This window comes from Heteronotia binoei, chromosome 5 (assembly GCF_032191835.1).
Source record: "Heteronotia binoei isolate CCM8104 ecotype False Entrance Well chromosome 5, APGP_CSIRO_Hbin_v1, whole genome shotgun sequence".
In the NCBI taxonomy this organism is placed as follows: domain Eukaryota; kingdom Metazoa; phylum Chordata; class Lepidosauria; order Squamata; family Gekkonidae; genus Heteronotia; species Heteronotia binoei.
Window position 1 is genome coordinate 42418119 of NC_083227.1, and position 25783 is coordinate 42443901.

General features: G+C 44.5%; 1 protein-coding gene across 1 annotated transcript in view; it reads left to right on the forward strand.

Annotated features, from left to right (window-relative positions):
• The window catches only part of PLXNB1 (plexin B1), a 159050-nt gene that overhangs the window by 85064 nt on the left and 48203 nt on the right, over window positions 1-25783 (forward strand). The window contains exons 5-11 of the mRNA XM_060239326.1: window positions 4772-4954; window positions 10091-10219; window positions 17426-17526; window positions 19631-19763; window positions 23503-23659; window positions 25269-25377; window positions 25470-25578. Of these exons, the coding sequence (XP_060095309.1) occupies window positions 4772-4954; window positions 10091-10219; window positions 17426-17526; window positions 19631-19763; window positions 23503-23659; window positions 25269-25377; window positions 25470-25578 (921 nt within the window). The remainder of the gene's footprint in view (window positions 1-4771; window positions 4955-10090; window positions 10220-17425; window positions 17527-19630; window positions 19764-23502; window positions 23660-25268; window positions 25378-25469; window positions 25579-25783) is intronic.

Below are 25783 nucleotides of genomic sequence, written 5' to 3' on the forward strand. Positions count from 1 at the left end.
CCTGTTCCCTTCTCTCCTTTCTACTCACCAGGAAACCTGCCTTTATCTGCCTTAGGGTTGCCAAGTCCAACTCAAGAAATATCTGGGGACTTTGGGGGTGGAGCCAGGAGACCTTGGGGGTGAAGGCAGGAGCAAGGTCGTGACAAGTATGATTGAACTCCAAAGGGAGTTCTGGCAGTCAAATTTAAAGTGACCACCCCACTTTTAAATGCCTTTCCTCTATTTCGAAATAATGAAGGATAGGGACACCTTTGGGGGTCATAGAATTGGACCCAATGGTCCAATGTTTTTGAAACTTGGAGTGTGTGTGTGTTTTGAGGAGAAGCACTGGATGCTATGCTGAAAATTTGGTGCCTCTATCTCAGAAAACAGACCCCCCAGCCACCCACCCACCCACCGAGCTCCGGATAGCCACAGATCAATTCACCATTATTCCCTATGAGGATCGGTCTCCATTGAGTATAGTGGCATGCCCAGCAGACATTTCTTCCCTCCTTCCGGGCTTTCTGATGAAAGGTGGGGGGAGGACGTCCAAACTGGGGGATTCCCTGCCCTCACCTGGGGATTCAGTAATCAACAATGGGATCACAGTGGAGATACATTACAAAAAAACAACAAACTGTGTTTGTTACCATACTTTTTGTTACATACGTTTGTTACCATACTGCTACCATACTTTTTAAATATATATATAATTACTTAACAATATACATACTTTTAAAATATAAAACTATTTTTAGATTGACAAATGTCTTCGATACAAAAAATCCACAATAACAACCATAAGAGACATTTAGACCAATTTTAACAGAGCCCATAGTGATTTTAGTAGTACAACATACAAGTAACTAGATCCAAATGGGCAGCCATGTTGGTCTGAAGCAGTAGAAGAAAGCAGAAGTCAAGTTTCACCTTTAAGACCAACCAATTTTTATTCAGAACGTAAGCTTCCATGTGCTCTCTTAAGCACACTTCATCAGACGTAACTAGTTACAATAAATGTGTTTCATATTACACTTCATCAGTATTATAAAAGTCCTTGTCTTGTTGAACTGTATATGATAAAGGAGTAAGCCAGCTTTCTTCACTCAAAGCATGTGCAAAATCTTCCAATATATTGCTGGCCAAAACACTTCCCATACAAGCACTGAGGCTTCCTGTAGGAACCACCTCAAAAATACAAATAACAAAATACTAATAATGGTGCATTTTTGGGACCCAGGGATGAAATCACAGCTTAATCTCCAAATTATTCAATTTAACCATTACAGGGAACATATACTCTTAAAACTCACCCATTACTGCAATGTGTTTATCTATAAGGAGCAAGCCTATTTATCTGGTTCCAACCTTCAATTTGGCATAATGCTCTCAAGTTGTAAGCTATGCAGCAATGAGACAATTCTTTACAAATTTCTTACAAAAGAGAAAGCTATTCTTCATTTTGAGCAGGAACAAAGGCCTTGCTTCTTTTTTGCTGGCCAAGAAACTCTAAAAAACTACCAGCTACTGGTCCTCCTCAAGAGAATGTTCGCCATAATTACATGCATCTGACCATACAGTCTCATGGCCCCAAAGGTGCACAAACCTCATTCAAGGTTGCCAACTTACTTATTTGCTATACTTCATGACATCATGTTAATTATTATTTTTCTTTTCTCCCTAAGGCAACCTAACAATTTATATGTGATCCATGTTAGATACTGAACCAGCTAGCATGAAAAATTCATTCATTTATTTTCTTCTTTTCACTATTAGTTCTGTTTAACCTACAATAGAGTCAACCCTATGGTCAATTGTGAAAGCAACATCACCCCAGAGTCGGAAACGACTGGTGCTTGCACCTTTACCTTTTAATGGTCAATATGCATCCTGAACATCTTATTAATATCATTCTTTTACTTATAGTTTTGTGGTGCCATGGGGATTGGAAACCAAAAAAAAAAGAGTACACGGATGGCAAGACTTCCTGCTCGTGTACTCAGAATTCACTGTGTTTCGACGCGTTCTTGCCATGTGTTGATTGTTTGTATGGATGTTCAGATAAAATTGCAATGTGAAATGAGGACGATTGAGTACCACCTCGTCACACCAAGCCATTTGTGCACAACTGCACAATTTGAATTTGTGCTTGGTTGCACACATGAAGAACTGGACTGGATTTTTCTCATATTTTCTATAGACATTTATGAATTTCTTCTTTATATTTGGATGTAAATGGTTTTTTTACCCATTTTGTTGAATCCTTGCCCACTCTTTATATTGATTTGTTATTATTTAAGCATTTTCTATTGTGTGTTTAAGCAATTATATATATTTCCAGTAATTGTATAAGTGTTTATGAGACTGGTTTGCATGGAACCTTAGGGTTATTTACTTACTCACCTGGGGACTGGCAACCCTAATCAGCCCCCTGTCTTCAAATTTCCTTTCTTCTCTCCCTCGCAGCCCCTTCTCAGGAAAACTATGGTCTGTCGCATCGTGATAGCTGAGCTGGGCCCCCTTGTATTGGGATGAAACTACAAGGACTTGCCTTGTAGGGTACCTCACCTACATCCCTTCCTTACACTATTCCTCTTTCACTCATCCTAGCACTCCCATATCCTCACCTTTAGTGCTTTTGCCTTCACGCCCACCCACCCATACTTTACCTCCCTCCCTCCTTATTTATTTACTTCATTTATTTTATATTATATATATATATATATATATATATATATATATATATGAATGAGTTGGACTAAATGACCCTGGAGGTCCCTTCCAACTTTATGATTCTTTGATTTATTTCCCACAACCCAGTGCAGCTTACCTCAACCTCTTCTCCACGTTGTCCTCACCGCAACCCTGTGATGAAGTAGTGTATGCTGAGACTGTATAAGTGGGCCAAGATCACCCAGTGAGTTTGCACAGTAGAATGGGGATTAGAGGCCAGTTTGAAACTTTATCCAGTACACTGCGATGGCTTTTGTGGACTGGCTGCTGTTGAACAGTAGCAAGCAGCCAGGTCTGGGTGAGTCATGCAGTTCAGGTGATATCAAGTTGCTCATGGGTTGCTGTCAGGCACAGCCTAATGAATCCTCCCTCAAAGGCCAAAACAGTCCTGAAAAACAGCCTTTCCCCCCTCCCCATACCTTTTACTGATAAAACCTAAGCCTATTGTGGTTGCCTAGCAACAGCCACTGACAGCATCTCTTTTTAAAGCTACAGATATTTCTTTTATAATTTGGGGGTTTTATAACCCCATTTTCTTTCTTTTTTAAAGATTTCAGGTTTTTCTGGGGTGCTTTCTAGGTCTGTCAAAAGATCTGTCTTGGCCCTTCATGGGTCCAGTCTCTGGATTTACATTTCCTCAATTTTTGCTGACTTGGCTGTCAAATATACAGGTGTGGTCCTGCAATGCTCAAGAGTGGGTGGGGGAATTCCCTCCCCCCACTTTCTCATTGAGCCCAACATGACTTCCAGGTTACTCCACTGCTAGACTGAGCAAGGCTCCATGACCGTACAATTACCACCTCCAGGTCTGCTTGTACAGAGAATGCTATTTTACTTTGCGGGGGGGGGGGGGGGGAGATTTAAAAATCCTCATGTATTTTTTTTTTAATGATTTCAGATTTTTCTGCAAACTTGGGACAGTAACCCAAGTTTGCAGAAAACTCTGTTTTGTGTCAGTGTGGTCCCAATCTACAGATTAGGTATCTGCCGATTGGGGGGCCCACTCTTGGGGAAAAGATACGTAGATGACAATAATAATGGCCCCATTGCCACACAAGCAATTATGTATGAGAAGGAATATCTGTCAAATCCTGGCAACGAGACCAAGGCAGCAGCAAGTTGAGGCCGAATGTGGGCCGGTCTAGAAGACAAGCCTGAGTCAGAAGCTTTTGTCTGAGGTCCAGCCCTACCTCTGTCCTGCAGATTAAGAAGATGCTTCTTTGCTGTTTATGTTGTCATTTTCTCCGTTGGTCAAAGCTTGGTGGTGGACTACAGGCTAGGTCTTTGCTTGCTGCCCCTTTGGGCTTAGAGTTAGGGATCTTTGTGGCCCTGAACTGGAGCTTTTGATATAAGAAGCATTGAAGCTTTTGATATAAGAAGCATCAGAAGCATTGAAACTGGCTCAGCCCTTTTTAGTTCCTGACTTAGGGCTGATTTTAAAATTCCCACTTTCCTAGTAAATATCTGGAGTGGAATGTTACTAAATTTGAGGCAGAGGATGGTGATTAAGCAGTGAAGTATCTGTGCTGCATTCAGAAGGTCACAATTCCAATCCCTGACGCTTCTAGTTAAAAGGATTGGATAGTAGGGGATGGTTAAATCTGAGACCCTGGAGAGAAGAAGAGCTGGATATATACCCTGCCCTTCAGTTGGAGTCTCAGAGCGGCTTCCTTCCCTTTGTCTCCCCACAGCAGACATCCTGTGAGGTAGATGGGGCTGAGAAAGCCCTGAGAGAAGTGCTCTTGAGAGACCAGCTCTGAGAGAACTATGACTGATCCAAGGTCACCCAGCTGGCTGCATGGGAATGAGGAGTGGGGAATCAAACCTGGTTCTCCCAGATTAGAGTCTGCTGCTCTTAACCACTGCCCCTCACCAACTCTCAGATGAGCCACTGTTGCTCAGAGTAGATGGTTCTGACCTTAATAGACCAATGGTGTGTTCGTATGTAAATTCTTCTGTTACTACTCAATTTTCTAGCAGTATGAAATGAGTAATCAGAAGACACCTCCAGAATATTGGCTGATGTGGAAAACTTTCTTGTTTCTTCCCTCCCCAGGACACTTTGGATGCCTACCCATGTGGCTCAGACCACACTCCCAGCCCCATGGCCAGCCGAGTGCCACTTGAAGCAGCTCCGATCCTGGAGAAGCCGGATGCCCGTTTGACTGCAGTCGCTGTCAGCATCGAAGATGGACACACTGTCATTTTCCTGGGGGACAGCAAAGGTCGACTGCACAAGGTATGGGCTCGTTGGGTCCAGGATGGTAGAAAAAGGAAGCCTTGCAGGTGATCGTGGGCCCGTTCCTGCCTGAGCCAGGTTTTGGCTGCTGCTTGTAGGGATGAATCAGAGCCGCTTTGCACATTTCTTGTTCCAATGTACAGATTCATCGTGGGTACAGAAATGCGTAGGTGTTTATCATACATCTAGTATTGATGAGTGCCCCTCCTGTGTGATCATAAAATTCCCAAGAGCTTTGCACAAACATATGAGAGTTGCAAAAAATTATATAGAGCTTTGCACAAACATATGAGAGTTGCAAAAAATTATCCTCCCCAAAACAACACAAAAATTTAAAAGAAAATAAGCAGAGAACAGATGGAGGTGGGGGGCAGTCTGTTGGGGGAGGGAAGGCAGGGGTGAGAACAACTGGCAACTGGAAGAGTTTGAGAAGGGGTAGAAACCTAAGCTTTAGGAAAAACAAGAGAGGAAGAAGTGGGAGCCAGCAGGGAATGGCTTTTCCACTCCTGCTGTGAATCTTGAACTCCGCATGTGAATCCTGAGTGCTACTTTATATAATTTATCCTGCTTGTCCCAGGAAGACATGTAGAGATAGGCAAAACTCTCAAGCGGCACCCCTGGACTGCACGAAATCCCACTGAGTGCCCCTGCTGGCTTCGGAGACTTCACCAGGCCAGTTGCCAGCAGGCTTTCAAACACATATATGCAATTAAAGACATATTTAGAAATGGAAAACTCAAAAGGCTGTTGTGCATCTGGTGCCAGTTCTGATATTCATGCGTAATCATGGACTGTGCATAGTAGAAGGGCTCTTTTTTGGACAATGCAGAAGCAGACCAGGAATTGGAGATCATAGAATCACTGAGTTGGAAGGGACCATACAGGCCATCTAGTCCAACCTCCAAGTCTTGCTCAGTGCAGGATCAGCCTGCAGCATCCCCAGCCGCTGCTTAAAGACTGCCAGTAATGGGAAGCTCACTGCCTCCCTGGGTAGCTGATTCCACTGTTGAATAATTCTTATTGTCAAAAAGTTTTTCCTAATATCCAGCCAGCACCTTCCCGCCCTTAATTTAAACCAGTTATTGCAAGGCCTATTTTTGTTAGATAAATTCTTATTTTCTTGGAAGCATATTATGTAAATCACCCCACACTGTGTAAAACAACAAGTTAAACTTTACTGAAGAACTATTTTACAGAGTGATAACGAATGTGATAATAGCATAAAACAGAAAAAGAGAAGCAGTTGGGTCACAACTGAAAAAGAATGCTCAGATATGCAAATTAGCATTCTCAAAGTAACCAATGAACAAACATGCTCAAATACGGATACTGGCTGTTTATCTCATTACATATACTAACCCATCTTCCACTATATTTTAATGTATTCTTTTTTGTAATGGCAAACTAGAACTACGTTTATATGTGTGTTACATGTTTAAATCAAACCTCTGAGAAACCTGTGCCCTCATTTTAACCCAGAGACTGAACAGCAAAAACATTACAACAGACTCTCATTTATTGCACTTCACACCCAGGATAACTAATCTGCTTTATATTACCTTTTGTTGTTGTTTCAGCCCAGTTAACACTAACTAACAAACGCCAGACCTCAACTTGTGATTCTTTTAATCTGCTATAAAACATTTCCATGACTCTGCGTACTAACTCACTGCCCACTTTCTCTATATTTAGGACTGCTTGTTATTCCATACTATTTTCTGATGAAGTGTGCTTAGAGCACACGAAAGCTTACATTCTGAATAAAACTTTGTTGGTCTTAAAGGTGAAACTTGACTCTTGCTTTGTTCCAATGAACAAACAGTACTTCATCTTCACATTACCTGATGTGCTGTCAACGTAAATCCTAACACTTATCCTCTGAAACACTCTGCTCCACACATTATAACATAGATGTTCTTTGACATGGAGACAGACTTCAGCATTGTGTGCTGACTCTCAGGACTTCCCCATCCTCATTGTTTTCCATATATAAGTAAGTTTTGAGCAGGACTTGATGTTCCAGCACTGCCTGGCAGCAGCCCTGAGCTCAGACTTATCTCTTCATATGGTGGACAGTGCAAGAGAACCACATCTCTCCAGGCCATCCCTCTCCTTAACTATATGTTTTTAAACATTTAGGATTCTGTATTCCAGGAAGCTAAGTTCGACAGGTTCCTGTAGGGAGAAACTTGTGGCAGTTGGCACAACAGCTACCATTTTACAGAAATGGAAACTGAAGTGGAGTGGGGGAGTGAATCTATCCATGGCTGAGTCTGCCCGAATAATTTGTAACTGAAGCTGTTGCTCAGTGACAACTCACTCAGTGGTTTGGGAGCCACATGTGGCTCTTTGGCATGTTACTCGTGGCTCTTCAGAGCACTGCTCCCCAGTATGGAGTCGGCCCCATGGTTAAAGAAAGCCGGCAAGGCTGTTGGTTCCTGCCTTGAAATAGCTGCCACTGGAATAACAAGTCAGGTGTGAGCCTCCCTGAGGAATTCCTTTGCATATTAGGCACACACCTCTGATGTAGCCAATCCCCCCAAAGCTTACAGTAAACCCTGTACTAAGAGCCCTGTAAGCTCTTGGAGGATTGGTTACCACAGGGAGGTGTAGCCTAATAGGCAAAGGAGTTCCTGCTGCAAAAAAACACCCTGGAAGTAAATGTGGCTCATTTGGATGATAGTAATTGCAAATGTAGCTCTCCGTGAGCTTTGGATTAAGTACCAGTGTCATAACCCATCACTTTAGCCACATAGTTGTTTCTCCCCACTATGATTCACATTGGCTTTATTCCCCAAGGTGAGACAATCAGTGTTCATTTCTCAGCCCGATTATCCTGTCAGCATAGGGCATTTTAGAGATGCCTGTAGCACTGTAATTGTTCACTGCCATGCTGTCTAGAAACAAACTTTCCTCCAATAGTTGGGCCTTGGCGCCACCTTGTGGCTCTCCTCCAAAATGAAGCCTGGGCAAGCAGTTTCCACTGATGCATCCTGAGACCTACCACTGCAAGCAACTGGTGAAGTCAGCTCTTTGTGGTCTCTGTGCATCCCACCCATGGGATTAGGGTGCCTGCACTGACTCTGATTAGTACTTAACAAGCCAAGGAATTTTTGTGCCCAGACTGTGATTGGCATGCACGGAAACCCCACCACGCATGCCCACTACAGCAGGCAGGGACATCCTGCCAGTTCCCTTCTGACCACCGCCTTGATCAGTCAATCTCCTTGCTTGGGTCGGTAATGTTTGCTAAATTTTCTTTCCTGCTTCTGTGGCCACCTCTTCTTTCCCCCTCTCTTTGTTTTCCTTTTTTCTCCTCCTAAAACAAACCAAAAAGAAAAGAGAGAGAGAGACTTTCTGGCTTCTCTTCTGGGTTTTGTGAAAGTCACTCATTCAGGAGTTAGTTAAATTATCTTTCCAAAGGTCGCCCTGTTGGTCTTCAGTAGAACAGCTAGATCTGAGTTCAGGCGCACCTTAAAGACCAACAAGATTTCTGGGCTATAAGCTTTTGAAAGTCTAACACTGACTAATTGTCTTCTGCCTGTTCCATCCTTGCTGGTGTCCCTTTCACATTTTACAGTTCAAGTCTTGCATGATCTCTGCTGGTTCTTTTCTTTTTAAGAGCATTACTGCTTTTATTCTTCTTAATCTGCTGGTTTTATTGCAGGTTCTACAGCTTATTGTGCTGCTGGTTTATTTATCTAGTTATAAGTGTCTTTATGGATGCTGCACACTGCTTCAGAAACATTTTTATTGAGAGAGTGGGACATAAATATTTTAAATACACTTGTGTTGCAAAGTTCTTTCCAGCGTTTGGAAAGAAACCTTTGCTTTCCTGGGCTGAATAGGGACACAGGATTTTTATCTCGCTACAGATGCTAGTTTTATGTCCCTGGACATTTCCCCTTTTCAGGCCTTTTTTTGTAGCAGGAACTCCTTTGCATATTAGGCCACACACCCCTTACGTAGCCAATCCTCCTGGAGCTTACAGTAAGAACCCTGTAAGGACTTGGAGGATTGGCTGCATCAGGAGGTGTGTGGCCTAATATGCAAAGGAGTTCCTGCTACAAAAAAAGGCGCGCCCCCTCTGCTGTAATGGGGCTGGTTGGTTACAAGATGCCTGGTACCTTCTCATCTTTTACAAGCATTCTGTATGACACCCCTTCCATCTTCTGTAGGACAAAAAGACTGACATCTCTGTTTTGACTCAACTGTGTCTGTTGAGACAAAGGGAGCTTTGACTCTCGAAAGCTGATACCCCCAAAATCTTGTTCCTCTCTAAGATGCTGATGGACTTGAATCCGGCTGTTCTACTCCAGACCAATGCTCCTTCTAAGCTGTGGAGTCTTGTGATTAAAACTTCTCCTTCATGAGCTACTGGCATTAAAGCTGTGAGCTACTGCATAAATTAGTTTGCTCTGGGGCCATCCTTCCTGAGCTACGACAAAAACGTGTGAGCCAGAGGCTAACAAACTGTGAGCTAGCTCACACTAACTCAGCTTGGAGGGAACACTGCTCCAGACCAACACGACAACCCTGTTTATGAGTAAACGTGCATGCTAATAGATCTAGCAGCTTGCATTTCGTCATTCTTTGGAGACTTAGAACTCCCTTGTTGCACAACTCCAGCAGGGGAGGATTTTATCCAGCCTTGTTTCTTTAATGTGGGAAACACCAGAAAGAATATCTCCCGTCCCCTCCTATCTCCTCTGCAGTGGTGAGCTGCTACTTGACAAATGTTTTTCTTCAGTCGTTGATTTTTTTAAAAAAAATATTCAGAGACTGGGCATTCCTTTCGTCTTTTCTGCACTGGAGTACACACATCTCACCAGCTTTTTAGAAAACAGCCTGGAGGGAAGCAACTGCTGGGGCCATCCCCAGACAGAGCTCAATGGCAGAGTGCCTGAGCCATATGCAGAAGGTCCAGATTCATTCCCTGGGATCTCCAGTTAAAAGGGTCCAATAGTAGGAGAGATCGTTTTCTGCCCCAAACCCCAGAGTCAACAGTTCTCAGCTAGTTAGGCTATAAACTGTAAGCTAGCTCACACTAACTCAGCTTAGAGGGAACACTGATCCCCTCCCCTCCCTCTGCCCCCCCATACTAATCTCTGCCCACTTTGATTTCCTCTCTTGCAGGCTTACTTGGGATCGATGGGGCATGCTGACCTGTATGCTTCTCTAGTGATCCAGCTAAACAGCGCAGTGAGTGGAGACCTTCTCTTCGACCAGCCCAAGAAGCACTTGTATGTCATGACTCAATCAATGGTGAGAGCCTCTGGGTTTATGGCACTGAACGGTGGATGCAGGGAAAGCAAATGACTCCTTGGGGAGAATGCTTTGCCTCCTGTTAGCTGCAAATGGCAGCCACGGAGTCCCACAGGTCAAAGGGTTAGGTAGGCCTGTAAAGAGACACCTCCTACTCCAGTCCCTAAAAGAGCGCACCCTTTTCTCGAGAGAGAGGAATGCAGCCCTGACAAAAGTACACAAGTAAAGTCTTGGTGCTTGAGCACATGAAAATGAACAGCATTGGTCAAGATGGGTAGCCAGGGCCGTATCCAGGATTTTAAAAGTCAGGGGGCTTTTTTAATAGCCTGGGGGCACCCTTTTCCATCCACTGCGGGGCTTCCCACTTCTCAGGGGCTAAAGCTTTTCAGGGGTCTGAAAGTGGCCAAATTGAAGCAGCCAACCCTGAAATTTTGGAGTCAAGAAGAGACTGCACCTTGCACACAAACAGAGGTTTTTCCTTCCACATCCCTCTCCGCCACGCTGCACTTTGCAGCCAGCAGTTCCACCTGTCCCCTCTCCCCAGCACATTCTGCACGGCTTCCTCCACTTCCCACTACTCTGCCTCCCTCTCCCACCTGCTGCTTTTGCTGTTGCAGTGCACTGTGCCCTACTCAGCTCTCCTGGCTCCAGATGCCAGAGCTTTTGTGAGTCACTGCTCACTTCTTCAGGTGCAGCTAGAATTCTAGCAGTATCTGAAGAAGTGAGCAGTGACTCTCGAAAGCTCATACCCTACCACATATTTTGTTAATCTTTATGGTGCTACTGGACGCTCACTCTTTTCTACAGCATAGGTCAAGGCGGTTGACCCTCTAGTTCAGCGTTCTGTCCTTTTATCATGGAACTTTAAGTTTGCGGGAGGGTAGTTGACAAATGGCATCATGGCGACGTTCACCCCATGTTGCATGTCCCCATCTGGGAGCTGAAGGTGAACTCTGTCATTGGCCAACCATTTGACAGACCAAGAGGGTGTGAGGAGAAGGTTCCTCCCATCATTCCACCTGGCCCATCCCTCTCAGACTCCACCACCAACCAGCCATTCTGCACTGCAGGATAGGGAGGCAAAAGACAGTAAAGGCCCTTTCTGTTGGCTCTCATCTATTTATGCCTTCGAGCCACCTTGAGTTATGAAGATAACAAGGCGGGAGAAAAATCTATGTGGGGAGAGATGGTGGCTCAGTGGTAGAGCATCTGCTTGGTAAGCAGAAAGTCCCAGGTTCAATCCCCGGCATCTCCAACTAAAAAGGGTCCAGGCAAATAGGTGTGAAAAACCTCAACTTGAGACCCTGGAGAGCCGCTGCCAGTCTGAGTAGACAATACTGACTTCGATGGACCGAGGGTCTGATTCAGTAGAAGACAACTTCATGTGTTCATATAAGTGAACAAGGCTGCTGTCCTCAGGACACTTCCCTGTGATAAGACCTCTTTGAAGACCATCAAACTGACCTCTGAATAAATCTGCTTAGGCTTGCTTCCTATGGGTTGGGTCCAGCACAAGATTTCTGCATTCATCACACAAGTGGAAATTCAAGAACATAAGAAGTCGCCTTCTACTGAATCAGACCCTCAGTCCATCCATTGTCTACTCAGACTGGCAGCAGCTCTCCCAGGTCTCAAGCTGAGGTTTTTCACGCCTATTTGCCTGGACCCTTTTTAGTTGAAGATGCCGGGGATTGAACCTGGGACCTTCTGCTTACCAAGCAGATGCTCTACCACTGAGCCACTGTCCCTGGTAGCCGCTTGTACCGACTCCAGCTTTTATTGTATCCCCCACTTGTGTTTTTTCAAGAGCCTGAGCAACCAATTTCTGGGCACTGTAATATATAGGGAGGCAAGCATTATGTGCTGCATTAAGTCTATTTATATTTCCTCTCTCATGCTGCTGGAGCCAAGCCTATATCTCTGAAAACTAAGGTGCCGTTTTTTGATTAGCCAGCAGCCAGCCATCCTCCGTCAACATGGTGAAGAAGCCATTTATGGCAGTGATTGTTGAAAGACCATAGCTGTTCATAATGTCCACAGTCATCTTGTTTTTACCACCGCCATCTCAAAGACCTGTCTCAGCAGAAGTAGTTGTGGAATGAAAGAAATCTGTAGGCATGTCTTGAGGAAATGAAGCCTCTTGCTCTAGCCACTTTTGAGCTTTCTCAAATTTTATTGTGTGTCTCTGGCCCCAGGGTGTTTTGTCAAATGACGTCAAGAACCTTAATATCCTGTGCTTCTAAAAAAATTGAATGAGCAATATCAATCAGAATGCACACTGGATTTCAAAATCTGGATTTATTTTGCATTCTATGTTGAACTAACGAGCATAAGTGGTGGCCCTGCTAAATCAGACCAGTGGTCCATCCAGTCTTGCATCCTGTCTCGCACAGTAGACAACCAGTTGCCCTTTAGGGCAAATAAGCAGGCAGAGAGGCCAAAGCCTTCTGTGGATGTTGCCCTCTGCCACTGAGATTCATAGGTTAACTTCTTCTTGATGTGGAGTTTCTCTTTCGTCATTACGGATAAGTAGCCTTCAATGGACCTATTCTCCATGATTTTTTCCAGGGGTGGAATTCTAGCAGGAGCTCATTTGCATATTAGGCCCCACCCCCTCATGTAGCCAATCCTCCAAGAGCTTACAAGGCTCTTTTTTGTAAGCTCTTGGAGGATTGGCTACATCGGGGGGGGGGGTGGCCTAATATGCAAAGGAGCTCCTGCTAGAATTCCACTTTTCAAGTCACATATGCTAGTATCTATTACTGTGGCATTAAATTTCATAATTCATATTGCATGAAGAAGTACTTCCTTTTGCTTTAACAGTATTTGAAAGTGAGGGCCAAAAGGCCATTCTTAGCATCCAAATGCCCAAAGGTTATCATTTGATGTACGTTTGGTTGTGAGTCACCTCATTGGGAGCTCTGAGGGATCTTCTTCAGAGCAACATTCATGTGATCAAAGTCTGTGGTGGAGGAAAGCTGTTTGGCGAATCTGAAAACAGAACCAGGCTATATTAAGAAGCAGCAGTTGAACTTTAAAAAGTAATTCCCAAGGAAAAGTCCATTAAGGTTGGGTTTAAAAGTGGATGGTAAAAAATGGGGTTCGGCCAAACCATATAAATAACACAGCCATGCAGAGAAAAACTTGGAATGGCTGAAATCCTGGTGATCTTGTCGTTTGTTTCTTTAAAGTGTTTGACCAAGTTTTGGGTTAGAGGGATTTCTCTCTCAGCTTTCCGCAGAGTACAGAGGAAGAAACGCAGATGCTCTTAGAACACCATGGTCTTCTGTGACCCTTAGGAGCGGAGTAGCATAGAAATCCATACCAATAAACAAAGATAACAAAGCTTAGGGTAGTGGTGTTAATATCCAACTGGGATCATTAATGTAGGAACACCTTTGAGTGATGGAGAAGGAAGAGGCTACTTTTAATTCAGTTGTAAAACGAGGATGGGACCGGGTAAGAGACCTTTTCCCCAACGCACTTCCATTTAATTTATTTTATCGAGTTTTGTCTCCTAGCCCTCCAATCCCCAAGGCCCTTGGGGGCAAGTAGCAATATCTCAATGTGACAAAGCTTAGGGGGTAGTCATTAATATACAGAACACTGTGGGCTACTGTACGTTGACATGTGCTCTGGTGCCATTCAAGTAAGTATGACTTCCACGTGTGTTCAATGCACTGTGGACTCAAGTACTTTTTTGGAGAGGTTTTAAAAAAAATGAATGGATTCTCTTCAAATATGCAAAAAGAATGGGTTGGGACAAAAACAGACTGGGGTTGAGTTGGGGGTGGAATCCAGCAGCTGGGAGGTGTCCTGAGACAAAAGAGGCCAGCCAGGCTTTCAATAGCCCCAGCTTTCCAGCCAGCTCTCCCAGCCTGGTGTCATTTATCATTGTCCATTCGTTATGAGCTTCCCACCCGGTTTCCATCCACGTGACCACCCCCTGTCCAAGCCATTGGGGAATCTCAGTTCTTGAGAGGCTTGGCCGGCTGTTTTCAGCAGTCCTCACGTAGGCGTCCCCCGGTCATCCTTCTGTTGCTTCCCTCTTCCTCTCCATCCTGCCCTCAGAAGAAAGCAGCAGCTGAAAAGGTGCACTGTCGGGAATCTCTTGTGACATCAGTGCTGCACCCAGCAAAGCTGAATGCTGTGCCTTTGATCTTGTGGACTTTGAATCACTTACAGGGGTTTATCTGTCCCCTTCTAACGTCACATGTTTGCAGGGCTTTTTATGTAGAAAAATCCCAGCAGGAACTCATTTGCATATTAGGTCACACCCCCTGACACCGCCATTGTTTTGAATAGGGCTTTTTGTAGAATTCCAGCAGGGACTCATTTGCATATTAGGCCACACCCCTTGACACCAAGCCAGCCGGAAGTGTGTTCCTGTGCATTCCAGCTCAAACTGGAACTGCATGTTCACCAGTGAGGGTCTGAACTGGCTGAGAAAGAGATCATGGAGTTCCCTAGTGAAAATGTTGGCTCAGTGGGCAGCAGGGGTAAAAAGCAAAAACAAGACATCCAGTATTGCAATAGCTTTGGGGTGGCTGTATCTGGAACACCGCGTAGAGTTGTGGCCTCCCCACCTCTGAAAGGAGATCATGGAGCTGGAAAAGAGGCAGGAGGAGGCAGACTAAAATGATCAAGAGGTAGGGAAACAAGCCTTACAAGGAAAGGCTAAAGAATTCAGGACTTGTTGGTCTAGAAGAGAGAAAAGGGGGGCTGGGGTTGATGGTGGTAATGATAATAGGGGTTTGTATAGTTCTAGTTTAGAGAAAGTGGCTAGAGAGACCTTTTTCTCCCTCCCAAGACACTAATATTCCTGACCTGGATAGCCCAGGCTGGCCTGATCTCATCAGATCTTGGAAAGCAGTGTCAGCCCTGGCTAGCATATGGATGGGAGTAAGCCTTGAATTCAGCAGGAGCTCACAGAAGCACAGCTCTTGAACCTTTCTGAAGGCCCCCCTCCTCTTCCCTACCTACCTTGTCTGTTGAATAGTAGGTGCAGCTGCATAACAATCCCTGGATTAGGAGAGCGGGCAGCTGGGCAGCCACCAGGGGCTTTGCCCCAGCAGCCCTCATTAACCCCTGGAGAAGCCTGCACCACCCTTTCTCGACTTCTTATGTGATTTTGAGTGACGGGTGGCTTGCTGGCCTTTTGGCTGGTGGGGGAGGCAGCCCAGGAGAGCCCCAGGTGAGTGAGGCCTGCTTGGGCCAGAGCTCTTCTTTCTTGTGTCGGGTTGCTTTTGGCTGGTGGGGGGTGGCATATGCTAATGAGCTCCACCACCTGTTTTTCTACAGAATGACCCCTGGATGGGAGACCACCAAGGAAAAGCAGGGCTGTGACACAAAGGCAGGCAATGGCAAGCCTTAAGTCAGCTGTGACATGATGGCACTTCCCATTACCATTGAGACACTAATGCTCAGAGGCAGCCATTAAAGTTGCTCTGTAGAAGCTTCAGGATGTCACATATATGATTTTAATCATACACGTTCATGTCAATCATGTGTTTTTAATCTAGTTCTTATAACTTCATAGAGTTCAGTAGGTGATCAGGGAAAGTCTAGGACTGCCTTTAATCTTGGTAGTTCATTAGTATAGCAGAAGCAATCGTAGATTTATCACTCTTTCAATCTTGAGGAAGTGCCAAGCCTTAACTTTCTAACTTTGTTTTGAGAAGTTAATGAGTGTTACTCAGATGTGTTTCAAGTGCACCTGTTTGCTATCTTTATAATTGCTTTGGGAACCAGTCGTTTTATTCAGAGGGCAATCAGGTGCTGAAGTTAGGAAGATTTGTTCCTATCTGTCGCCTTCTCTACAAAAAGTGTCATACAAAAGTGCCAAATCAGGCTTCAGCTGGTGGCTTCCACTTTTAGGAAAGAAATCTTTCTCCCTCTGTTTGTGTGGGGCTTCAGAATTTAGCAGAGCATTCTGCATATTTAGCTAAGTTTGAGAAATGTCAGGAGATTTGATTTTTATTGCGCACATTTTTTTTCCTGTGATAACAGGATGAATTAGCATCTGCATAGATCTGTCAAGTTCTTACCTCATAAAGGAAGTTATGTCTTGTTTCAAATAAAGTCACTAACTCAAAGGAATCCTCCTCTTGTTTTGGTGTTTGACCAAATGCCTAACCCCCTTTTATTTCATTGAGCTATAAAAGAGAGAAGTCTGTCTCAGAGAAGCTATCTTACGTAGATTCGATAAGGAGTTTTCCACAGTTCAGCTAATGAGGAAAATTCTCACAGGGCGAAATGGTGCAGACACTTAAATTGGAGGCAAATGTGATCATTTGTCTGGAGGACAGATGAAAGAAGTTACTTCGTTATGCAGCGTGTTAATGTTTGGAAGTCAAGATGGGCGAAGACAATTGGAGACACTGGTGAAGGGGATGCCCATCGGTAGCTGTTAGCCGTGATGGAACCTCCAGTGGCAGAATATCTCTATCAGTTGTTTGAGGGGGGAGCAGTAGTAGGGGGTAGTTTTGGCCTCTGTCCCTTTGCTGTTTGACTGGGGGCTCTGAGCATCTGGTTAGCCACTGATCCAGCAGAGCTGCTGTCACAATGTTGTTCTTCAGCCATGTAGGGGGAGATACCCCTTGCTATGCAGACTGTTGGTGTGAGTGTGGGCACTGCTGGGATTTTCCCAGGCATTACCTAGAGTGGCTTGTGTGGAGACCCTGTGTCCCTCACTAACTTTTGCATTTGCAGAGAGTCAGTTTGCTGTAGTGATTAAGAGCAGTGGGGTGAATCCGGGTTTGATTCCCCACTTCTCCACATGCAGCCATTGAATCAGTCATAGTTCTCTCAGAGCTGTTCTCTCAAGAGCAGTTTTCTGTCAGAGCTCTCTCAGCCCCCCATCCCACTTCGCAGGATATGTGTTGTGGGGAGAGGAAGGGAAGGAGATTGTAAGTCGCTCTGAGTGAAGGCAGGGTATAAATCCAACACTTCTTCAGTATACTTGATATTGTCATATTAGCCGAGAGGAGGGCAGGATGGGTTGTGTTGTTCCTTGCCTCATTAGAGCAGGGGTCCCCAACCTGGTGCCCACCAAGTATTGTTAGAAAGTGAGAGGGCCAGTCTAGGCATTGCTCACAAAGATTGGGGACCCCTGCATTTGACAGATCTACAGGATCCAACAGAATCATCAGTCAGTAAGCGGTTGGCTCTCTCATATGCTGGCAATCTACTGTGGTTTTCTTGCAGGTGACCAAGATTCCCATATTTGAATGCTCCCAGTACACTGACTGTGAATCATGTTTAGCACTGAGGGATCCGTACTGCGGCTGGTGTGTTCTCCAAGGAAGGTGAGATTTTGGATTTCCTGCGGCGTGCTTCCATATGGACATCAGAGATGGCTGGTGGCCTTAAGTTTAGCCTAGGAGCAATGCATTCAGAGTTTGAAGGTGCTTCTCATGTACGAAGGATGAGGGTCATATGAATAAGGTCTGGTGGAAGAGAGAATTATTGGCTTGTGCTTGGGACATTGCCGCTTCCACTCCCCTCAGGTAGAGCAAAAGGCAACCGTTGCAGCACACAACTAGGATTCCAGGGAAGCTCCTAAAGAACAATACCAGCAGACCAAACACAGGCATGTGCCAAATACTGTACTCCAGGGCTTTTTTTTGTAGAACAAGCCCAGCAGGAACTCATTTGTATATTAGGTCACACCCCTGGTGTCACCATTGTGTCACACAGGGCTTTTTGGTAGAACAAACCCAGCAGGAACTCATTTGCATATTAGGCCACACCCCTGGTGTCACTGTTGTTTCACACAGGGCTTTTGGGTAGAAAAAGCCCAGCAGGAAATCATTTGCATATTAGTCCACACCCCTGATGCAAAGCCAGCTGGAATTGTGTTTTTGTGTGTTCCTACTCAAAAGAAGCCCTGCTATACTCACATAGCGGGAACACCTCTGGCCTCTCAGTAGCATGGCAGAGAGATGATGAATGAGTGTGCCCATGGATGTACCCAGAAATGTTTTCCTCCAAACACACTCATATTGGGATTTTACAAGTCAGCATCTTGGTTTCTGGATGAAGTAAAAAGAAAAGCCCCTGTTGCTTATGTTTAGGAGACATCAAGAAGCTTGCTGATTAAGCTTCTCAGGGTAGTTGTTTATAAGCCTGAGGACAAGGCCCCATTCAAACAGCCTCAGCAATCCATTTTAGCTGCTGGTAGCTAACAGATTTTTTGTGTGTCATTGCAGACACATCCATTTTTGGCTCCTGGCTGCTAAAGGATTTCTTTTTACCTTTTTTCAAATGAAGCCACTTGTGTCCCATTTGCAAAGCAAGACTGAGTTGGGGGTTTAAAAAAACAAACTCTTTCATTCCGTTCTCAGGTGTTCTTTGTGCTTCCAAATCATTGTTGTGTGGTGTTCAAAGTGTCTGAAACATTTCTGAAAGTTCCACCTTTTCTCCCACCATATTTGCAGCACATTCTGTTTTGCCTTTTTTTTTAACATTTGAACTTTTGCTATGTAGCTCTAGACCTATATAGCAATTCAATGCTTTATTGCCAGCATTCAGATGCAAGCATTGAATTGCTATATTGTCTAGCACTGTAGAGAAGAGCCCCGTGGCGCAGAGTGTTAAAAGCTGCAGTACTGCAGTCCTAAGCTCTACTCACAACCGATCTCCAGCAGTAGCTGGGTTTTCAGGTAGCCAGCTCAAGGTTGACTCAGCCTTCCATCCTTCCGAGGTCGGTAAAATGAGTACCCAGTTTGTTGGGGGGAAAGTGTAGATGACTGGGGAAGGCAATGGCAAGCCACCCCGTAAAAAAATTCTGCTGTGAAAACGTTGTGAAGGCAATATCACCCCAGAGTTGGAAATGACTGGTACTTGCACAGGGGACCTTTCCTTTCCTAGCACTGTAGAACAAAAATTAAAACACTCCCCCTCCGTCAAAGCTCAAATAGAATGTGCTGCACAAAGAATGAGGTGGGAGGGGAAGCAGCATGGGCAAAATGCTTCAGAGATGTCTCCTAAATTAATTTTAAAACTCTGTCTGAAACCTGCATCCCTGTGTCACTTTATATGGAACTGGGCCAGCAATAGATAAAAAATGTGAGAGGGCCCCAAAAGTCTGATTTATTTTAGTATGAAAGCAGCGGCATTTCCCGACCGCTTGTTTTTGTAAGTGGCAAAGTAGAGCTAGTCCTCATCCACTGTCTGTGGTATCGCATTCACATCCCTGTGGAATGGAACGAACACTGGAAACATCCTGATTCTTTTAAGGTATTGAGTTCTCTGACGGATAATCTGTTTTGTGCACATCTAGACTTGGGATGATCACAAGGCCTCGGGGGTGTGTGGGGGGGGGGGAATCCCCTCCCTTCAAGGACAGCCTGCAGCAGTGCTGATCATTTGTTTTCCTCCATCTGCATCTTTTCTTTCCTGTCTCCCCAGGTGCAGCCGTCGCTCTGAATGCACCAGGTTCCAAGTGAGTGAGCAGTGGCTGTGGGGCTTTAATTCCACCCAGCAGTGCTTGTCTGTCCAGTCACTGAGCCCAGCCAATATCAGCAGAGAAGAACAGAGAAATGTAAGCTCGCATGCATTAACACTCCCCTGTGAAGGCTGGGGCAAAGAGCATCTTTGCGCCTTATGCATAAGCTGTGACACTGGAAGTGGGGAGTGGTTTGTGCTGCCTCTGCACACTTCCTTGGTGAAGAGGGAAACTTGGAATCAGTCATGCCTTTGCTGTCACCTCTGCCAAAGACTGGCTCCAGGTTTAAAGGGACCTTCTGCAAGATACTGTCCAGTGCATCTTGTGTTGTACCATAAACACACATGCATTTCTGGGTGAGAAAGCAGGGTGCAACTTTTCTAACCACCACCAGTGCCAGAAAAGCTAAACACAATGCAGAGGAATCATGTTCTGCTCTCTGCAAGAATGTTTTCCAGCACAGAGTACAAGATTGCCCCAGGGTACTATAGAAGAAAAGAAAGGAGAAGTCATAGAAGAAGAACAACACAGACAAACAAGCAAAAACCGTGACCAGAATGATGCCAAAATAAACAATTTATACAAAATCGTAAAGTCTCCAAGTAGTTCTTAATAGCTGTAACAATAGAAATATCAAATAATAGTCCAGTAGCAAATGAAGATCCTTAAAGGACATCAAATCCTTTATCTGATGTCGTTTAAGGATATTCATTCACTACTGGACTAATATTGATATTTATATTTTGTATAAATTGTTTTATTTTGGCATACTTCTGGTCATGGTATCTGTTTGTCCAGGGTAGTGTGGGGCAATATCCCATCACCAGTCTCTGGTTGACACTATGCCCTCTGTGGAAACAGATAGCCTACCATGCTGACTCTAGACCCAGCCTATGGCTGCGTCTTTGAACTTCACAAGGTCACCCAAGGTCAAGATCACATTGATAGCCTTGGGCTTTTCCACATTCTTCTTTTCCTTACTTGTAAGTTCCTTGTTTCTTCTTGCGTTTTTTCCTGCTTGACCTGTGTTTTACTCCCTCTAGTAGTCAATTTGATATGACATTGGTTTATATCAGGCATGCCTCCCTGAAAATTTCAACTGCAGGTTTTTATGCTGGTCATAACCTGGTGTCAGAGCTTTTTTGGTAGAAAAAGTCCAGCATCAACTCATTTGCATATTAGGCCACACCCCCAGATGGCACCATTGTTTCACATAGGGCTTTTTTTGTAGAAAAAGCCCAGCAGGAATTCATTTGCATATTAGGCCATACCCCCTGACACCAAGCTAGCCGGAACTGCGTTCCTGTGTGTTTCTGCTCAAAAAAAGCCTTGGCTGGTGTAATATTGAATTGACCAATAGAGGGAACAAAATATGTGCAGAATGGACACCCCTACCCCAAGCAACAAGAATACAAGATTATGCATGGGATGGAGAAGGTAGAGAAAGAAGTACTTTTCTCCCTTTCTCACAATACAAGAACTCGTGGGCATTCAATGAAATTGCTGAGCAGTCGGGTTAGAACAGATAAAAGGAGGTACTTCTTCACCCAAAGGGTGATTAACATGTGGAATTCACTGCCACAGGAGGTGGTGGCGGCTACAAGCATAGCCAGCTTCAAGAGGGGTTTAGATAAAAATATGGAGCAGAGGTCCATCAGTGGCTATTAGCCACAGTGTATATATATATTTATATGTATGTGTATATATATATATATATGTGTGTGTGTGTGTGTGTGTATGTGTGTGTGTGTGTGTATATATATATATATAAATTTTTGACCACTGCGTGATACAGAGTGTTGGACTGGATGGGCCATTGGCCTTCAGAAAAAGCCCTTTGATGCCCCCAAAAGAATATTTGGAATATGAGGAAGGGGAGATATGCAAGGAGTGTGCAAAGAAAGAGCAGAAATGAATGTGTACATAGATAAACTGAATCTGGTCCTCGTGCATTTCTCTCTGAGAGAGGACTACATGAGACATATTCAACAAATGCTGTAGTGTGAGAAGGAACCCCCCCACTTATATTTGTGACATTTCTCTTAACAAAATGGAAGCTAAAAATTATTGGGGAGAGCATTCATTATAGCCTAGTTTCTTGGGATTTGATTGCGCATCTAATTTAAGACATATACAGCCTTTTTCTTGTGGACTGCTGGTTTGTCACAGCTATTAAAAGGGAGCAACTTTCCTGTTTACTTGAATACACTTCCAAACTATTGTTTGGTTATTCAAAACATTTTTATTGCACCTCTTCGTATTCTTAAAACTGCTTACAATATTACAAAATTCAGAACTACATCCTAAAAAATCCAGAACATCCCAAACAGATTTTTGTACCATAACTTGCATTTATACTGTCTTGCTTACATAAGATTCATACGTATCACATGGACTTCAGTTGTGCTGTAAAATGTTGCCTGGGAGTTGTGTGGTACGTTATGCTGTAGATGCTATTTTAGAGCTTCTGTGGAGGATATCCTTTAACCTCTCTGGAGTCCATCCTGTGCATTTGTCCAGAGCATCCTAGAAGTTTAGCATCTGGCATCTGTTCCCTTTTGTTTTAAAGCAAGTTTACTAGTCCTCATTGTTCCAAAAAAACAGCTCTACAACCATATTTACAGCATTTTATTTAGAATAAAAGTGTGGACTGGTCAGGTCATGCCTTTTGCCAGGCCCACCTATCAACAGTCTTCATTTGTTTCACCTTTTTCATTTTACTCCCTCTTTGCCTTTTTCCCTTTTGAGAGCCAGTGTGGTGTAGGGGTTAAGAGCAGCAGACTTGAATTTGAAAAAGCAGGTTTGATTCCCCCTTCTTCCACATGCAGCCAGCGGTGTGGCCTTGGGCCAGTCACAGTTGTCTAAAAGCTCTCAGCCCCACCTGCCTCACAGGGTGTCTCTTGTAGGGAGAAAAAAGGTGATTGTAAGCCACTTGGAGACTCCTTTGGGTAGTGAAAGGTGGGATATAAAAACCAACTCTTCTTCTTGCCCTTCAACACCCCAGTTCTTGGAAAACAAATTCCAAATTATTTGGAAACCTAAATCTTGACAGCAGATTAAGTTATATAAAATTAGTGCATTTTAGCAACCATGCCTAATTCTTTACTTAGTTTTGTAAAATCACCTAATTTATTCTACATGCAAATTCTAGATATTTTACAAAATATGCACAGTTTGCTCTGTTGATTAAACTGTATGCCATAGCTGCGGTGCTGGGATTTGAAACTGATAAAGTCCAGCCAAGCAACAGTGAATTTGTTTGCATAACATCTGATCTGGAAAGATGGAGTCAGAAGCCTGAATATCTCTGATTACAATTACAAAACAATAACAAGAATAGTTGGATTTATACCCCACCCTTCACTCAGAGTCTCAGAATATTTTACAATCTCCTTCCTTTCCTCTCCTGACAATAGACATCATGTGAGGTAGGTGGGGCTGAGACAGCTTTGAGAGAACTGTGACTGACTCAAGGTCACCCAGCTGGCTGCATGTGGGTGAGCAGGACCGTAGCCAGGATTTCATGTTTGGTGGGGCCCACAGCAGGAGTTTTTGTTTTGGGGGGCTAAAAATCTAGCTCACGCTGACTCAGCTTAGAGGGAACACTGGTGGAGAAGAGCTAAAGAGTTAGGAATTGCAGGGTGTTATGACATTTCCACTGGCCAGCAGCCTGGACTTAAGCACCCAGCACGCCTACACAATTGTGCTAATTGCCTTTGCGCTTGCCACCCTTTCACATTTCCATTGACCCCATCCTCTTCCAGTTTTGGAAGGGGACGAGATGCTAATTAGAGGAGAAGAGAAATTATTGATTAGGTTTCTCTCCCATTGGCAGATATTCCTAACGCTTTCAGATTTGCCGCCCCTCTGGGATGGAGAGTCATATTCATGTTTCTTCGAAGAGTATGAGAGCCCAGCGGTGCTGGTGGGGTCGGGCATCATGTGTCCGTCACCAGATCCCAGCCAAACACCAAGTCTGAAAGCAGGAACAGGTGAGTGGCAAAGTGCAGAAAACATAACCATAACAAATGGGAGTTGTGGAGGCATCAGAATACCCTGCTCAGTCCACCCCATGGATGGCAGCCACTGTTGCCTTGCCAAGGTCCCTCCTCCTTTACTAATATGCTGTTTTGCAATTGGAGTATCTGTTGTCGCTCGTGTCTTGAATAACCTGTCCCACATCAGCGATTCTGAATGACCATTTCATTGTCCAATTTCATAAAGTCACATACCCTTAAATAATACATACAGGCTCAGTTAAGGCATAATGCAAAATCGTGGTTTATTTTAACTACAGATAGTTTGTGAAACTGGGATTCAGCTTGCAAGTGACCAGCCCAACCCTGGCTTAGCCTTGACAAATGCCGATTTGCTGATCTTACTCTCTAGCTGGGAAGACAGTGCTGAGGAAGAAGCAAAAATTCAGGTGGCATGTCAGTGTTTGCGTGTCATGGAAGGAAAAGGAAAGGTGCCCTGTTCAAGCACCAGTCATTTCCAACTCTGGGGTGACGTTGCATCACAACGTTTTCACGGCAGACTTTTTACGGGGTGGTTTGCCATTGCCTTCCCTAGTCATCTACACTCTCCCCCCAGCAAACTGGGTACTCATTTGACCGACCTCGGAAGGATGGAAGGCTGAGTCAACCTTGAGCCGGTTACCTGAATCCAGCTTCCACCGGAATCGAACTGAAGTTGTGAGCAGAGAGTTCAGACTGCAGTACTGCAGCTTTACCACTCTGCGCCATGGGGCTGCTATGTTATGGAAACTATAGTTTAATTGCGGCTAATAAACCAAGTTTGAACTATTGTTCTGGATTGTGGCTCGGTTAAGCCTAACTAGCCATAGGTGGCAAAGTGGCTCATGTTCAGACAGGCTCACTAACCGCAGGTAGTTTATTGGAACGGTGGTTTTGCATGGTGTCTAAACTGACCCAAGCTATGGAAAATAAAATATCCCAAATAGAGCATGATTTATTCTCCTGGCAGATACCTTGCAGAATTTGGCTTTCCTTCTCATTAGGTTTGGAAGTTTTGATGAGCGATGTGTTTTAAACACACCCTGACCTGCGCAGCCAAGGCCAGCCTGATCTCAGCAGATCTTGGAAGTTAAGCAGGGTCAGCCCTGGTTAGTGTTTTGAGGGGAGACTACCAAGGAATACCAGGGTCATCATGGGGAGGCACCGCTGCTTGTCTTTTAAACCCCACCAGGGATTGCCATAAGTCAGCTGTGACTTGCCAGTGCTTTCCCCCATCGTGTTATGAACATGAGGTGAGCAATACTGAATCTGACCAGACATCCATATTTATCTGGGAAACCCACAGACAGGACAAGAAGGCCATCGCCCCCTCTGACCCTCCAATACCTGGTATTCAGAGGTACACTGCCTCTAATCCTATAGGTTCCTTTATCCCTCTTGATCAACAGCTGTTGATTAAACATCCTCAAGAATTGCTTTAATGCCCCTTTAAAGCAATTTAAACCAGTGACCCATCACAGACATCCTATGGCACTGAACTCCATAGTATCTAAATGTGGCAGTGTTTGCTGTTGAACTGTGTTGAAGAGACTGTGTGTGTGCTTTTTAAAAAATCTGTTTTTAGATCACATAACCATTCAGCTGGTGGTGCGTTTCCACGAGGTCTTCATCGCTTCTACTTCATTCTCCTTCTATGACTGTGCAGCCGTGGCCTCTTTGAGGAAATCTGCACCGTAAGTCCACGAGGGTACAACTCCAAGCTTCAAAGCTCCTGTTTGACTTAGGGGGACTTACAGTTCAACTGTTCTGTTCTCCTTGCTTTCAGATGCCAGGGGTGTGTGAGCAGCCATTGGGGGTGTAACTGGTGCGTCCATCAACACCTCTGCACTCACAAGACCATCTGTGAAGAAGGGACCATCATCTACAATGAAAGGGTGTGTCTTTCATAGCGCCTGTCCGGTAATCTGTCTGTTATATAGGAGGGCAGCGATTTTGCTACTTCAGAATTTGGTGCACTAAACAAACCTTTTCCACAGAACCTACTGTGAACTGTCTGCTCCAGAGAGTATTTGAATGGCTCCAAAGGAAAGTGATTGTCTAGGAAGAAGGAAGCCCTTCAGTTAATGTGTGGTGGAACAG